A 13,097-nucleotide genomic window follows, 5' to 3' on the forward strand; every position below is an offset into this window, starting at 1 on the left:
TGTTTGCTTGGGCCAATCTGTTTCGCTGCTGCCAATGAAGAGGGGCTTGGAGATGTGGGGTGGGCTTTCCCCTTTTGGGGCCGGGGAGGGAGGCACAACCAAAATAGTCTTGTTTTGCTCCAATGTCTGGCTCCACCTTATCGAGTTACGAAGCTACTGCTGCGACTCGGATCGGTCCCTGATTGATCGGAGCTCTGATGGCGAGAGGCAGCGTGACTGACAGTCCGACAAGGATATCTTAGACGGAAGCTGAGTAATGCATATCATGTCATTTTCCTGGACACACCTGAGGTTCCGTTTTTTTCGTCCAGGAGGAAAAACATCAGAGCCGATTGTATCGCTCTGCCATCTGCATTATGGTAAACTGGACATTTTCCACATCAGCCAGGACATCAAAGGGCAGTAAATGTCACATTTGAATTTGAAAGGTGTCGGCAATTGATGTGAATTGACAAAGGGTTCAGAAAAAAATCGTACTTTTATTATGCAGCTTGCAACCAAGCAACTTAAAAAGTGATAAAATATGAACATAACAGATTGAGCATATGTAGGATTCAACAAGCATTTGCTTTCGCATCCTCGCTAATACTAACATGGGTCTATAGAAATTATGTGACTCTTCAAATCTGTTGAAGTTAAGCACCTGATGCAATTAACTCCCACAAACCTGCCAAACTTTTAATTACTAGCTTTAGTCATAGCACTTTCAGATAGCATAGAATTACTGTACATATACAAGTATCATACTAAAGATGCAGAAAATGATGCAGTCCAAAAGAATCCCACAACATCCTTTTACAGTCCTTTTCGTCGTGGGAAAAGCATGTGACAGAGCAGGTCACATGGGGTAAAACTGCGAGGCGGCCTCAGACGACTGGATTTCCACCTGAGCCATCTTGAACTGGGTGCATTGCAGCCATTTACGCAGAGCGAACGGAGGGGCCCCGGATGTCTGGCTCTGCAGACACTGGTGGTTCACACGGTTCTGGATGGCCTGGAGACGCAACTGCAGCCCGGCGGACAGGTGCTATTGAGCGGGAAGGATCGGCGGATGGGAATATGTTAGTCATTGAGTCAACATTGAATGGCATTTTATTAATCTGTGTCAACTTGTCTTTGAAAGCCTTGCCTTGAGGTTGGACTGAATCATGGGCAGCCACATGGGGATTAACTATAGGAAAGAGTGAGAATGGATACATATTATGTTATGTGCTAAGGTGATCATATATTAACCATTTAGGAAAATACCAAATATATAGTAAACCTTGACAAAGATGGTTGAGTTGCACTCCTGCAGGGCTTCCATCAAACTAATGACATGAAGACAGACCATTTCTACCATCTAAGAGAAAAAAGAAATGGGATTTTAATCCAAACTCCCAACATTTCCATGGCACATTTGTTCTACCTTAGCTGCCTTAAATAAGCAGAGCCCTAACCACTTTATTGTGGGCCATGAGCTGCAGGATGCTGGGTGTAACCCGACTCCAGAACTCCAGGCCAGTGAGAATGGCGTTGGAACAAAACTCTGTCTGGTTCTGGTTCTGCAGGGACGGAGCAGCGGCCGCCTGCTCGCAGTAGATGGTCCACAGCTGGGCAAACATGAAGGCGTGGAAAAGAGAGCACATGTGCAGCACCGACGTCTGGGCACAGAGATCGAAGACCAAAACAGAAAAGGCCAGTGAGGAGGTTGTGGATCAATATTAACTAAACCTGGGATAATTGGAAGGGATTGGTTTCCTGCACACTTTTGACTGCTCCGGGAAACCGATGAGGATGACTATTAGATGATCTGCGATGTGGGAGCCAGCATCTAGAGGGATGGGCATGCAGGAGGGGGAGCCCTGGTGCAGGGCACAGTGTGTCAGGGAGCCCAAAAGTAGCCAGGACAGCTGACGGATGTGGGACACACACTCGATGAATTCTTTTGGCCTGCAGAGAAACGACGTTTTTTACAAATCAAACCCAGAATTTTATCAATTCATTTTATCCTCATACCTGTCGGGATTATATTTATGTTCCACCATCAGTTAGCCTTTACTAACGTTCGTTTTCACCCTAGTTAAATCCCCACACTGGGTAATTTGTCACTATTTGTTATGGACTGATATCTTTCAGCCTGGACTAATTATGGTTAATACAGCCAGAGATATGTGAGGAGATATGTTATCATGTAAATTCGCTGGACTGGCGTGTTTAGTTTTGTCACTTTTACCCTTGTTGCATGGTGGATGGCGGGTGATAAAGCCAAGGAAGATAACGGACCACCGCCTTGTTGTCACGGTGATTCCCTTTGCTGATCTCCATAGCTGCGACTTGGGCCAAGCCCACTTTTAGGTTCCCCCCAAAAGTGTCCTCATGCAGCGGCTGACAGCAAGCCTTCATATGGCTCTGAGTGAGTGAGGGACAAGCAAAACAATGAAACTATTACTACTTAATACTGTGGGATAGTGGTGGCAGTCACTCGAAGAACGAGACTTACTTTTAGTTTGGTGAGTGTGTGCATATCAGCGATAAAGTCCAGGAGTTCACTGACGTATTGCCTCATGCACTCCATCGCTGCTGTTGTGCACTGTAGCGAAAAAAAACAGTTTATACTTTCGGAGGAATCCCAGTCGGAGGTGTGATTATGTCCCGCTGTTTTACGAGGCTGATTCTAATAAGATCCAAACACTGATCTCATAACGTCTTACCCCCGGCAGTGTCAAGATCATGTGCTTTTGGATGATGGTGGATTCTGCTAGACGTGTACCAATATCTGCACAAACAAACTGAGGAATTCCATAGCAGGTTTTACATTAGTATTCAGGGGGAAAAAAGGGAATTATTTGGTTCTTGTAAACATAAAGCAATTTATTTTTACCTGGACCAGCAGTAACAAGTTTGTGTCGGGCAGAGGAGACTTGAACTTGAGAGCCTGCAGAAGCTCTAACACCACAATGCGAGACATGTAGAACTTATCTCTCTCCTGGATGCGAGGAGATAAGAGAGTGGAGTAAATGTACTGATGCAGCAAGGCTGCCTTTATCTATTATCACTCTCCCTCACTCAAGCTGCGAGGAGAGCATAAACTCTGTAGCCTGAATAGAGGGGGGGGGGAAAGGGGGGGGGGGGGGGGGATGGACAGGCAGCGAGAGGGGAGGCGAGGCGAGGCTGCGAGACAGAGAATAGACAGAGAATAGTGAAGCTGAAGAGTAGATTTAGGCCAGTCCAGATCTCTCCTCCCAGAGTCCCAGGCAGCTCAGATGAGGCTGTCAGGCTGCCTTCTCCCTCCCCGAGGACAGGCTGCTCTCTTTGTTCATCCCTTCCACACAAAGCCCAGCTGCCTGTTTACAAACCACACTGTCATCTTCTGGCTCCCACTTTGCCTCTCTCCTTCTCTAAGCAGTCATGTTTGCTTACGTTAGGCGCAGGCACATGGTCCTCCGCTACAGATGCAGAGCTGCTGCCGACTCTCTCACTGTGGGGGCTTGTTAATGTGCAGCACTCTGATGATTAAAAGTTAATAGACCATGTCCGTTTGGTAAATATCAAATTATAGGCTGTTCTTCAGGTGGAGGTTCCAGTAGCGCTTGCCGTGTGTTGCGGGGCGGCCGCCTGCGACAAATAGTCCAAACTTAAGTAGGTTTTTCCACAAAAGCTAACCTCCTCTCCAACTGCAACTGCACAGGAGAGGTTCCAAAAGCAATTGCTCATAGTCACTCTGGGTTTTGAAAAGCAGATATAATATACGGCGAGGAGTTAAAGAGGGTGTAGAAAATCAATACTGCAGGAGACATAAAGCATGCGGCGCTGACAGTGTCGGAGGGCTGAAGATCCATCTGTCCCCGACGGTGCAGACAGCCCCGGCTCCGTCTCCGTCTCCGACAGCCACTCGGAAACACACGGTCGGCCCCTCGCACACCAACTAATCACGTTAATCAATGCTAGCTGACTGCCAACTTAATCATCTGTGACACCATCGCCACATTTCTGGCTGGCTTGGAGGGTTGGGGAAGTAGGTAGAGCACCCAAAGAGTGATGAGTGAGAGGGCTGCTTACAGGAGCTCAACATTTTTAACCCTGCAGATTAGTTTAAAAGGTTTTACTCATTCAAGGCTGCATAAACACTGGATGTCAGCACAGGCTTTATTTCTAAGCATTAAACTCCACCCACACACAGGGATTATACGTTAATAAACCCGAGTGTACCTTGTTGAAGGATTTGTAACAAAGTCCACATAGTTCTACGAGGTAGGAGAGGCTGAACATGCCGTACTGGATGACAAAACTCAGCAGCTTGGAGATGGGCTCCAGGAGGCTCTGCAGTGTGGAAGAGGACGACAAGAGGGTTAGACTTTAAAGGCCGTCACTGGACACGTCAGTAAATAGAGTTCCGACCTGCGTCGCCTTACCCGGGTTGCATTTGTAGTTGGGATTTTCAGCAGACAAATGATTATCCTCAAACTAGAATCCATGGGGCACTAATGAAGCAAAAAAAAAAAAAAATCTCGATCTTGACCTCAGAAGATCTCAGTCAGTTTTCGAATGCAAAACCAAAAATGTATTGACTTATTCCCGGATATCAAATTTGTGTGTAGTGATAAATAAATTTCATTATTTTGACCTCCGAGGTCAAAATTGCCGGAGTCAAATCAAATACATGTAGCCAATCGAAACCGACAAGGGCACTGCTGGATGCTTTTTCCTCCAGCCGTAATCACATTAGACCGTATCAGACCATGACTGAGTGAATGCGAGAGTCGATATCTACTTTCAGAGGAAGCACGGAGGGGAGCTTTGCGAGGAAGGTCTGGAACTGGTTGCAGATGGTGGTCCACAGGTTGCTAGGAGAGTCCATGGGAAGAGCCTCCATGAAGGTGGCAATGTTGTCCAGGCAGTGCAGCATTGTGCCCCCTGCTGGTAGACTCTTCTTGTTGTTCAAACCCTGAAGGGAACAAAGGCATAGACCAAAGCTGGGTTATATAATGACATTCTATAAACGGAGACATTTTCATTGAACTGATCATTCAGTCCAGATCAATTACAATTCTCATGATAGCGGGGGGGGGGCTTAGTGTACATTGAAGCACAAGACGAGGTCATTCATCATGGGGTTGTTGTCGGTGTCATTTATTTAACTTTAACAGTAACAATCGGCGGACACGCTGGTGCAGGTTAAGGCAGGTTTTCTTGAAGGCCCTGATGGTTTGTCGTTTGAGGTGGGCTTACACTGTTCATGTGACTGTAACCGGAAAAAATACGTTGGCTTTGACAAGAGCTCCTCCTGCTGGTTATAGCACTCAACACAATTGCATGAAGAAGAAAAAGAAAAATCCAACCTCGAGGAGCATGTTGAGAGCAGCCACAGAACTCAGTTCATTGAAATCTATCAGGGAAGATGCAAGTGTTCGCAAAAAGCTCCCATCTGCAAAAGAAGAGAGATCAATTCAATTAGTGTAATCATTATGGAATACTCAATATATTCAAATACTTATGTACCGTACTGCAGTCAAATATTCTACTACTGATTATAAAAAGAAATGAGCAGCTAATGCACACTGTAAGTCTCCACAGAAACAGTGCAGGTACGTTGGAAGGACCTTCGTCCTTGTACTCAGTTGTGTTGAGCAAACCTTTGATGTTACTCTGGAAGAGTTGGGGTAAGATTCCGTTGGGCGCCAGCTGGTGAAACACACAGCGGAGGAACTGCTTTGCGACACCGGCTACATTCCCCGGGATCAACATACTGCAAAACATCACAGGGACAATGTCTGTGTTGTGGCTGCTGTCACACTTGACACTTATTATCAAACACGGCCACAAGCACAGAGAACGCAGGTAATTATGATTTTAAATGTCTCATACCTCTCAGCTTGCCCCGAGAAATTGGCACTAGATGCCAACCTGAAAGAAGTTAATAGCAGTGGATTAGGGCTTCGGGGATGAATTATGCATGAGCTCTGAGTGTGAGTTATGAAACTTCATTTAAAGGTGAAGTGCTGTGTGGATGTACCTGCCCACAGACTGCATGATGTCGAGGAGCATCGGCGCAGCCAAATCGGGGCTGAGGTGGATGAACATGGAGAGGACCACGACAGCTAGGCCGAGAGTCTCCTCGTCGTACTCCTCCAGCACGGCCGCACAGTCGCGGCACCTGGGGCGAAATGAAAATGAGACCCGTCCGAGCATAACGACGGCAGGTTCCCGCGGGGCTTATCCATCCGTTAGCTCACCTGTCGGACATGGTGGTGGGCTGCTCATCGATGAACTCTTCGGGCGCCGGGACAAACATGCTGACTGTGCTCGGGGCCGAGAGCAGGCTGGTCTTTGTGGGCCCTGAAGAGGAAGAATATCAGTGATTAGAAGGAAGAACAGAAAAGGGTTTTGGTAGGATCCAGTTATCAGGTGCTGAATGAGGTCAACGAGGAATATTTACTTGATTTGGTTTCTGTAGATACAATACTTTACTACTGTATGTCCATATGTCTTCTCAAGGGGCCATTATAGGATAAAGAGAAGTCATAAGTGACTGACCCGTGTCCCAGGTGCTGATGTTGTGTGGTGCACTGGATTGGTGTTCCAGCTGTCTCTTCATTAGCTGGCTCATGGTCAGAGCTCCCAGAGAGCCTCGCTTCACCTGACGGTACTGAGCTACAGGTCAGACACAAAAACGACACCTGGGGTGAAGTACTTAAGACTGTTTGAGCAGTACCGTCAAGTGTGTGTGTGTGTGTGTGTGTGGTTACAAAGAAACAGGAAGGACACACATGAAAAGAGAATATCAATGTGATTTTTAGTTTTAGGGAACAATATTAAATACCTTTCAAATACAATTCAGCTATTTTGGAAAGAAAATCCTAAAAAATGTTAATGGGTTTTTGATACCGTGTCAAATGATATTATGTCATTTTATTTTCTATATATAGCGGCTCCTATATGAAGTATTTTGCTTAACTAATGTATTTTTGTTGTGTGTTCAGGATGTATAAGAGATGGCACGTAAACAATCCAAAAACGGTCAGTTGCGGCCCTCGTAATGAAACAGTCAGATGGAATTAGGTTTATTAGGGGACTACGGAGCAGAGTATTCGGGTCCTACTTGATACTGAAGAGGGGTGGCTTGTTTCAGGCATAGCAGCTTCGAGCGTTGGGGCTGAGGCAGATTCTCGTGGCTTTTCCAATGTAGATAGACCTTTGTGATCTGCAAGGCAATATTGGTAAATAAAGGCCGTGGCATTGGCATCAGAATATATGCCGTTGTATAGAAAAATGACTAAGATATGGACATTCAGTAGTAATAAGCACTACTTTAGCTACAATTTGAACATTAAAGTTAAAGTTGATTTTAGTACAGGGTCTCTTCGGTGTTTTGTTTCCTGCACCACCTATTTTAAATTGAGTTTGCAGTTTGATCTTGGTTTCCTCTACCTCTTTTATATCGGGTCATATTACACACATTACTCCCAGTCCCTGGTGTGTGCTGTATAACCTCTACGGTGTTAGGATGAAACGGAAAGGCGAACACATACACACAAACCACGCTACACATATGAGGCACCTTAAAGATGTTTAAAGTACACTTGTGTTATACAAACTTTAAGGAGCATACCCAAACTCATCTCTATGCAAGAATGATATATCCTTCACATATATAATGGAATATCGTGTGAAAATCTGTAGTCTTTGGTTAAACTGTGAAGCCTGTATTAATTTGAGTCAACGATGAATTGTCATTGTTCTGTGATGTAAATAAAGGGCAGATTGTAGCTGTAACAGTATCTGTGAGGATGTCAGTGATGAAGTCTGGAGGGAGGCCCTGATGTGATCTGTACGTGATGTGTTCATTGTCTGTAGTTTTATGGTAGAGCAATATGAAACCACTGGTTGCCTGTAATTATAGAAAAATGTCATTCTAGAACACACCAACATTACATTATCAACATTTGTAAAACGCTTAACGCAGAAAACAAAAATACAACTCTGGCATGGTTTGTTAAAAAAGTGAGATCATAGAAAATGGAATGTATGTTCATCCATCCTTCCTTCTTACCGGTTTCTGTGGTCTGCTCACCACCCAGCTTGTCGAACATGTTGAATGTGATGTCCAGGTATTCCCTCTGGATGGCACTAACCGCTATCTTTCTCTGCTTCCGTTGTCGAGGAACAATCTGGATTTTAAACTCTGCCTCGTTGTGGTTGTCCGCGTGGTCGGGTTTTTGGTCGCTGTCCACCTCATCGCCCATGTCGTCGTCCTCTTCGTCATCGCCATCCTCTTCCTCGTCGTTGCCAACGCTTTTGCTTTTTTCTGGGGAGGAAAGAGGCTCTGCTTTGTCCTCTGGGATGTCCAAGAAGATCGTCCGACCGGAGGGACTGGTGCCCAGTCCAAACGCCGTCTTCACCTCGTCACAAATGTCGTCCAGGGAGGTGTCGGGGACATGTGGCGTCTTCCTCAGCAGGTCTCTCTTCTGCTTCAGGGTCATCGGGCTTTCGTGGCCGACGTTTTCCGGTTGGTCGGGACGATCCAGAGAGGCGCTCGGAGTCACGCGGTTCGACTTCCTTTCTTCGAGCGGTTTCCCTGAGCCTCCCGCTCCCAACAGCACGCCCGGGGCCTTAATGTCACTGGAACAGTCCTCCACACTCACCTGCACCACAGGAGACAGCCGCAGAGTCTTGCTGCTAGCAGGGGAAGAAGAGAACTTGGGACTCCCGTTGAATTTGGAGGCCATGACGGTGCTCAGGTCAAACTCCTCATCGCTTTCTACGATCCTCAGAGGAGGCAACGCTTCAAACACCAAGGAGTCGCTGTCGGACATGGAGAGCAGTGAGTGTTTTTCGGGAATGGAGGTGCAGTCGGAGGAGAGGTCAATGAGGTCCTGGTCCTCCTTCCCCTGGGCTGATCCCCCAAGTGAGCTCAGGTCCAACTTGTCCTCGAAGGTTTCCATGCAGCTGAGGCGCACCTCCGGGATGACAGGCTTGGAGCCGCGCCGGTCCACGGCGTCGCCGCCGCACTCCACCCGAACCGAAGAGCCATCGGACGATCCTTTGCCGCGATGCTTGCCGTGCGCGGATGAGGGCGGAGGCAGGACCACGGGGGCCGCCTGCATGTCACAGCGATCAATGCAGGATTTACGCCTGTGTTCGTCCAGATTGAAGAGGATGGAGTCAGTGTTGGAGATGTCCAGGGACTTCTGCTTGTGCATGGCCTGCAGACGCTTCTTCCTGGTGCTTTCCTCCCTCACACAGTGCAGGATGCTGTCCTGGAGGGCGCTGGCCTCGCGGTACTCCGATAGCTCAATTTCACCTGATTCACAAGAGCGAGAGCCGGATGACGTGAGACGCTCCTACAATCTCGAAAATGTCTTCTTGCTGAAAGTCATACTTACTTTTCTTGGCATTGAGCTCTACCGGCTGGTACTTCACAGACTTGCCACCGCCGATCCTCTTCAGGCGGGCAAAGAAGGTCTGTGACTCCTTGTTAGCGGCGCCAGTCGGCGTGTCGTGAACGTCTGACTCATCGAATACACTGTCCTCTTCTAAGATGGAGAAATGTTTTTACATTAGTGTAACAACTAGCCGCAGGGGGAGATACGAGAGGAGGTATTTGCCATTGTAACATGCACACAAGGTTTTGTTTCTCAATTATTGTCCGAATTTGGGTTCCTGAAACTTATGCTTCGTGAGAAGTGAGTTACAACTAAAATCAACTATTCAGAAACTGTTCTGCAGACAAGGCGTTGCAGAACCCTCGTGCTGATTTAAAAATGACATGCAGATTTGACTCACCTTTTTCTTTCTCGCTGTAGCGGCTCATGTTAGAGTTGTCGCTGTAGAGCGGCCCCGCTGTAGCGTGGGGACGACAGCTGTGATACTGGGCATTCAGTGTGTTGATGGTGATGTGGATCAGATGGACGACCACTTTACTCCCGTCCATGTCTCTGTAAGGGTACTTAGATGGACATGAATACGTTATGAGCGTGTTATCATCAATATATGTAACAGCAAGAGGCTTCAAGATGAAAATACATTGAATGAACAATGAATCTCTGCAGTTAAATCCCATTGACATACAGTAATTATACCTTGTAGAGGATCACCAGCAGTGCTTTCAGCCACATCTGTCTGATGTTTGGCTTCAAGGCCCAGAGAGAGCATCGAGGCGGCTGCTGAAAATAGTGTCTCAGCTGGGGACAGGTGCAGTACTTCAACACCTGGACCACCAGGGGGAGCAGCTGCTTCCCCAAACCGATGTTGTAGTCCATCACCTGGAACGGACACCAGTTAACTTCCTCAGCATTGATGTTACTCTGTCATACCCTTCACAACATGCCATTGAGAATGCGTTTTAATCCTGAGCTGCAGTCACACGATACACCAAAAACGATCAAACATGTGAGGTCAATCACTTGTGCAATGCCAGCAATGAAGGCGTTGAAGCAGGTGGAGGTGCGCATCTTCTGAGGCGCAATCATGAAGCAGCCCTCCTGTTGGTCATAGCCCAGCAGCACGTAGAGGTGACGCTTCACTGCGTTGAAGGCCTTGGCACTGCCGATGTCGGCCTCGGCGCTGCTCTGGTCTTTCGCCATGAATTTCATGAGCACCATGATGAGCTGGTGAACCGTCTGGTGGTCGATGCCCGCGTCCTCGGGGAGCAGGTCTCTGATGGTGTTGTCGTCCTCGGGGGACGGGGTCTGGCCTACGAGAGGGGCTGAGGAGTCAGGGTTACAGTGCGGGAGGAAACGTGCTGCAGACAGAAGAGAAGGTGTGTGTGTGGGGGGGGGGGGGGCAGAGGGAAGGGTGCAGGTAACAGCACAGAGGTAGGAGGAGTCAACTGGTCCTGTCCACTTTCTCTGTCAAGACAGGCAAAGACATCACCATGCCATACCGATACATCAGTGCAATGTGTTCATGGAAAGTATGAACAGGATGAACACAAAAAAAGGCCAGCTAACTTTGAGCAAGAGTATTGCAATTGTATGACATTTCAAGTCAATTTAATTGATGTACTGATGTCAGAATTAGTTTACACAGGATGAAAAAGCAATGCCTGTCCCCAGAGATCAAACACTGCCTTTTCATATTCTCTGCCATCATTTCACGGTGGCTTATTTTGACAATCTAACTGCATTCTCTTCCAGTATGATGTGATCATGAAGGCTAAAGTTTCAGATTTAGGTTGTTATTTACCTGGCAGGACTTTCTCTATCATATCTCCCAGTGTCGGGGCAGAGTGCTCTTGCCTCGTAAGCCTTAGAGCTAAAAACCACATACGAAGAACACAATTCAGGAGATTGTACAGGGGAGGTAGTACAGGACACATGTGTTAGCTTCATCATCACACAACACATGGCAACACACAAACACCCAAACACACACACACAAAAAAAACACTATATCTCTTAAGAGCTTTTGAAGCCGACACAATTATCTTCTACCCAATGACTTCAAAGGAGAGTTTCCTATGCAGAGCCAAGGATAAAATGAATGACATGGTTGGTAGCTCCTCCTTTATTAAACCCAGCATTTTTTTATATATTGATGGGTGATGAACATTGGGAATAAATAAGTGAGGAGAGGTACATCAGGGAAATGGGTCCGATTTGTCAAATGGTGTTTGCATATAAAAAAAAGCATTTGATTTCACCCTCAAACAATAAAAAAAACCGGACAATGCGGAGAGTGCTTCACTTCACCGAAATTGATAATAAAATTCAGGCTTTGACCCTGTAATTTCACGTCCAACAAAGCACCGATGAGGCACTTAAAGTGGATGCAAACACTGTTCGACCACGGACTGGATGAAAGTGAAAAGTTTCAGATTCAACTTGACAGACTGTTCCGTGCTACTCACGAATTCGGTTGCTCAGTGACTCCGGGAGTGAAAAGGCCCGTTTGGACTCCGTAGGGCCTCCCTTCACACTGTCGCGGAGGGAACGGACGCTCTTCTGCCGGTTCCTGGCGAAGCGGGCTCGTCGTATTTTCCACATGGCTGCGTCACTGAGGTTGGCCACATTGGTTCGCACGGCTGTGATGGCTGTTCGAAAACAAAGGCGAGAATGCGACGCACTATTAGGCCGCAACGTTCATGCCACCCGAGATATTCATGTCGGGAAACGTGCAGAGGTGTAGCAGCTGTGAAACAAAAAAAACTCTGAATGGGGACATACTAGTAGGGAAGGGGAACTCCTTGTTGCAGTCCAGGTGTAATTGAGCCTCCAGAGATAATGTCTCAAAACGGTTGACAAAGAACTCCCAGCTCAGCGCTGGAATGTCTTTCTTAAGGAAGTGCAGCAGCAGGAGCTTGCTGAGGATAATAGGCCGATCCCTCACAACAGTGTCAAATTGGAAATCCAGGCACTGACATAACCCCTGGATAATAAACAAGACACACTGTACATAAGTCTATATATATATATATATATATATAGCATTTCATTGAGACAAGAATCCAACTCTAACTGGGCCTAACGACCTGCAGAGCCGGCCCCTTGATGGTGTCCAGCAGCAGTCGGGCTCGCGTGGCCACGGCTGGGTTGACGTCCTCCACGGACGCCAGGAAGCAGCAGAAGGCGTGGGCCAGGGAATATTTCAGCAGGTGGTTTTTGGTCACCGCGCCGATGTCCAGGAACCGACACAATACCGCTACTTTCTCCACTGGGAATTTTCACGAGAGTGTTAGTGGTTGACAGGAAACCATCATCAGCGACACAGACGGGTCGCACAATAAGAAGAGACACACAGAGCTCCTGCACCATTACCTTGATATGATAGAGACAATCAGCCATGACGTCATTGAAGAAGTTAAGTTAATGTATTACTCGGTCATTATATTTAGCTATTTTTGGTCTGGCTGAAAGTGTAGAAATGTAATACATTTCAATAAATGAATGTTCAACAACAGGACGTCCCGCATCCCGCATGTCAAATCAATTCAATCAGTAAAATAAAAAAAAGATCCTTCCAGTGATCATTGGTTGTGTTATCTTGATTAAAATCCAAAAATAATATGCTTTCTTCTTAAATTTGAAAAGCTTTCCCCCACTCTGGGTTGACGTATAGTACCCAGTGTTGACCACTAGGTGTCCGTGTATAGGTTAAGGAACATCAAAAGCTGTGGT

At 46.9% G+C, this 13,097-nt stretch overlaps 1 protein-coding gene across 9 annotated transcripts in view; it reads right to left on the reverse strand.

Annotated features, from left to right (window-relative positions):
• Nucleotides 1–459: 459 nt before the first annotated feature.
• LOC119227452 (protein unc-79 homolog) overlaps nucleotides 460–13,097 on the reverse strand; it is a 28,929-nt gene continuing 16,291 nt past the window's right edge. For 4 of the 9 annotated variants that reach the window (XM_037486228.2, XM_037486223.2, XM_037486222.2 and 1 more), the window contains 28 exons: nucleotides 12,452–12,633; nucleotides 12,147–12,348; nucleotides 11,831–12,013; nucleotides 11,167–11,235; nucleotides 10,386–10,723; nucleotides 10,062–10,244; nucleotides 9,766–9,928; nucleotides 9,366–9,515; nucleotides 8,033–9,283; nucleotides 7,082–7,183; nucleotides 6,517–6,633; nucleotides 6,216–6,318; nucleotides 5,996–6,136; nucleotides 5,848–5,886; nucleotides 5,616–5,728; nucleotides 5,322–5,407; nucleotides 4,754–4,927; nucleotides 4,395–4,463; nucleotides 4,192–4,302; nucleotides 2,864–2,968; nucleotides 2,694–2,771; nucleotides 2,483–2,572; nucleotides 2,216–2,391; nucleotides 1,749–1,932; nucleotides 1,440–1,643; nucleotides 1,265–1,342; nucleotides 1,130–1,171; nucleotides 460–1,027 (listed from right to left, as the gene is read on the reverse strand). In XM_037486228.2, the coding sequence (XP_037342125.2) occupies nucleotides 839–1,027; nucleotides 1,130–1,171; nucleotides 1,265–1,342; nucleotides 1,440–1,643; nucleotides 1,749–1,932; nucleotides 2,216–2,391; nucleotides 2,483–2,572; nucleotides 2,694–2,771; nucleotides 2,864–2,968; nucleotides 4,192–4,302; nucleotides 4,395–4,463; nucleotides 4,754–4,927; nucleotides 5,322–5,407; nucleotides 5,616–5,728; nucleotides 5,848–5,886; nucleotides 5,996–6,136; nucleotides 6,216–6,318; nucleotides 6,517–6,633; nucleotides 7,082–7,183; nucleotides 8,033–9,283; nucleotides 9,366–9,515; nucleotides 9,766–9,928; nucleotides 10,062–10,244; nucleotides 10,386–10,723; nucleotides 11,167–11,235; nucleotides 11,831–12,013; nucleotides 12,147–12,348; nucleotides 12,452–12,633 (4,922 nt within the window). In that variant the 3' untranslated portion in view covers nucleotides 460–838. The remainder of the gene's footprint in view (nucleotides 1,028–1,129; nucleotides 1,172–1,264; nucleotides 1,343–1,439; nucleotides 1,644–1,748; nucleotides 1,933–2,215; nucleotides 2,392–2,482; nucleotides 2,573–2,693; nucleotides 2,772–2,863; nucleotides 2,969–4,191; nucleotides 4,303–4,394; nucleotides 4,464–4,753; nucleotides 4,928–5,321; nucleotides 5,408–5,615; nucleotides 5,729–5,847; nucleotides 5,887–5,995; nucleotides 6,137–6,215; nucleotides 6,319–6,516; nucleotides 6,634–7,081; nucleotides 7,184–8,032; nucleotides 9,284–9,365; nucleotides 9,516–9,765; nucleotides 9,929–10,061; nucleotides 10,245–10,385; nucleotides 10,724–11,166; nucleotides 11,236–11,830; nucleotides 12,014–12,146; nucleotides 12,349–12,451; nucleotides 12,634–13,097) is intronic. The other 5 variants (XM_037486224.2, XM_037486227.2, XM_037486225.2 and 2 more) reach the window with 5 other exon arrangements.

This window comes from Pungitius pungitius, chromosome 14 (assembly GCF_949316345.1).
Source record: "Pungitius pungitius chromosome 14, fPunPun2.1, whole genome shotgun sequence".
Lineage (NCBI taxonomy): Eukaryota > Metazoa > Chordata > Actinopteri > Perciformes > Gasterosteidae > Pungitius > Pungitius pungitius.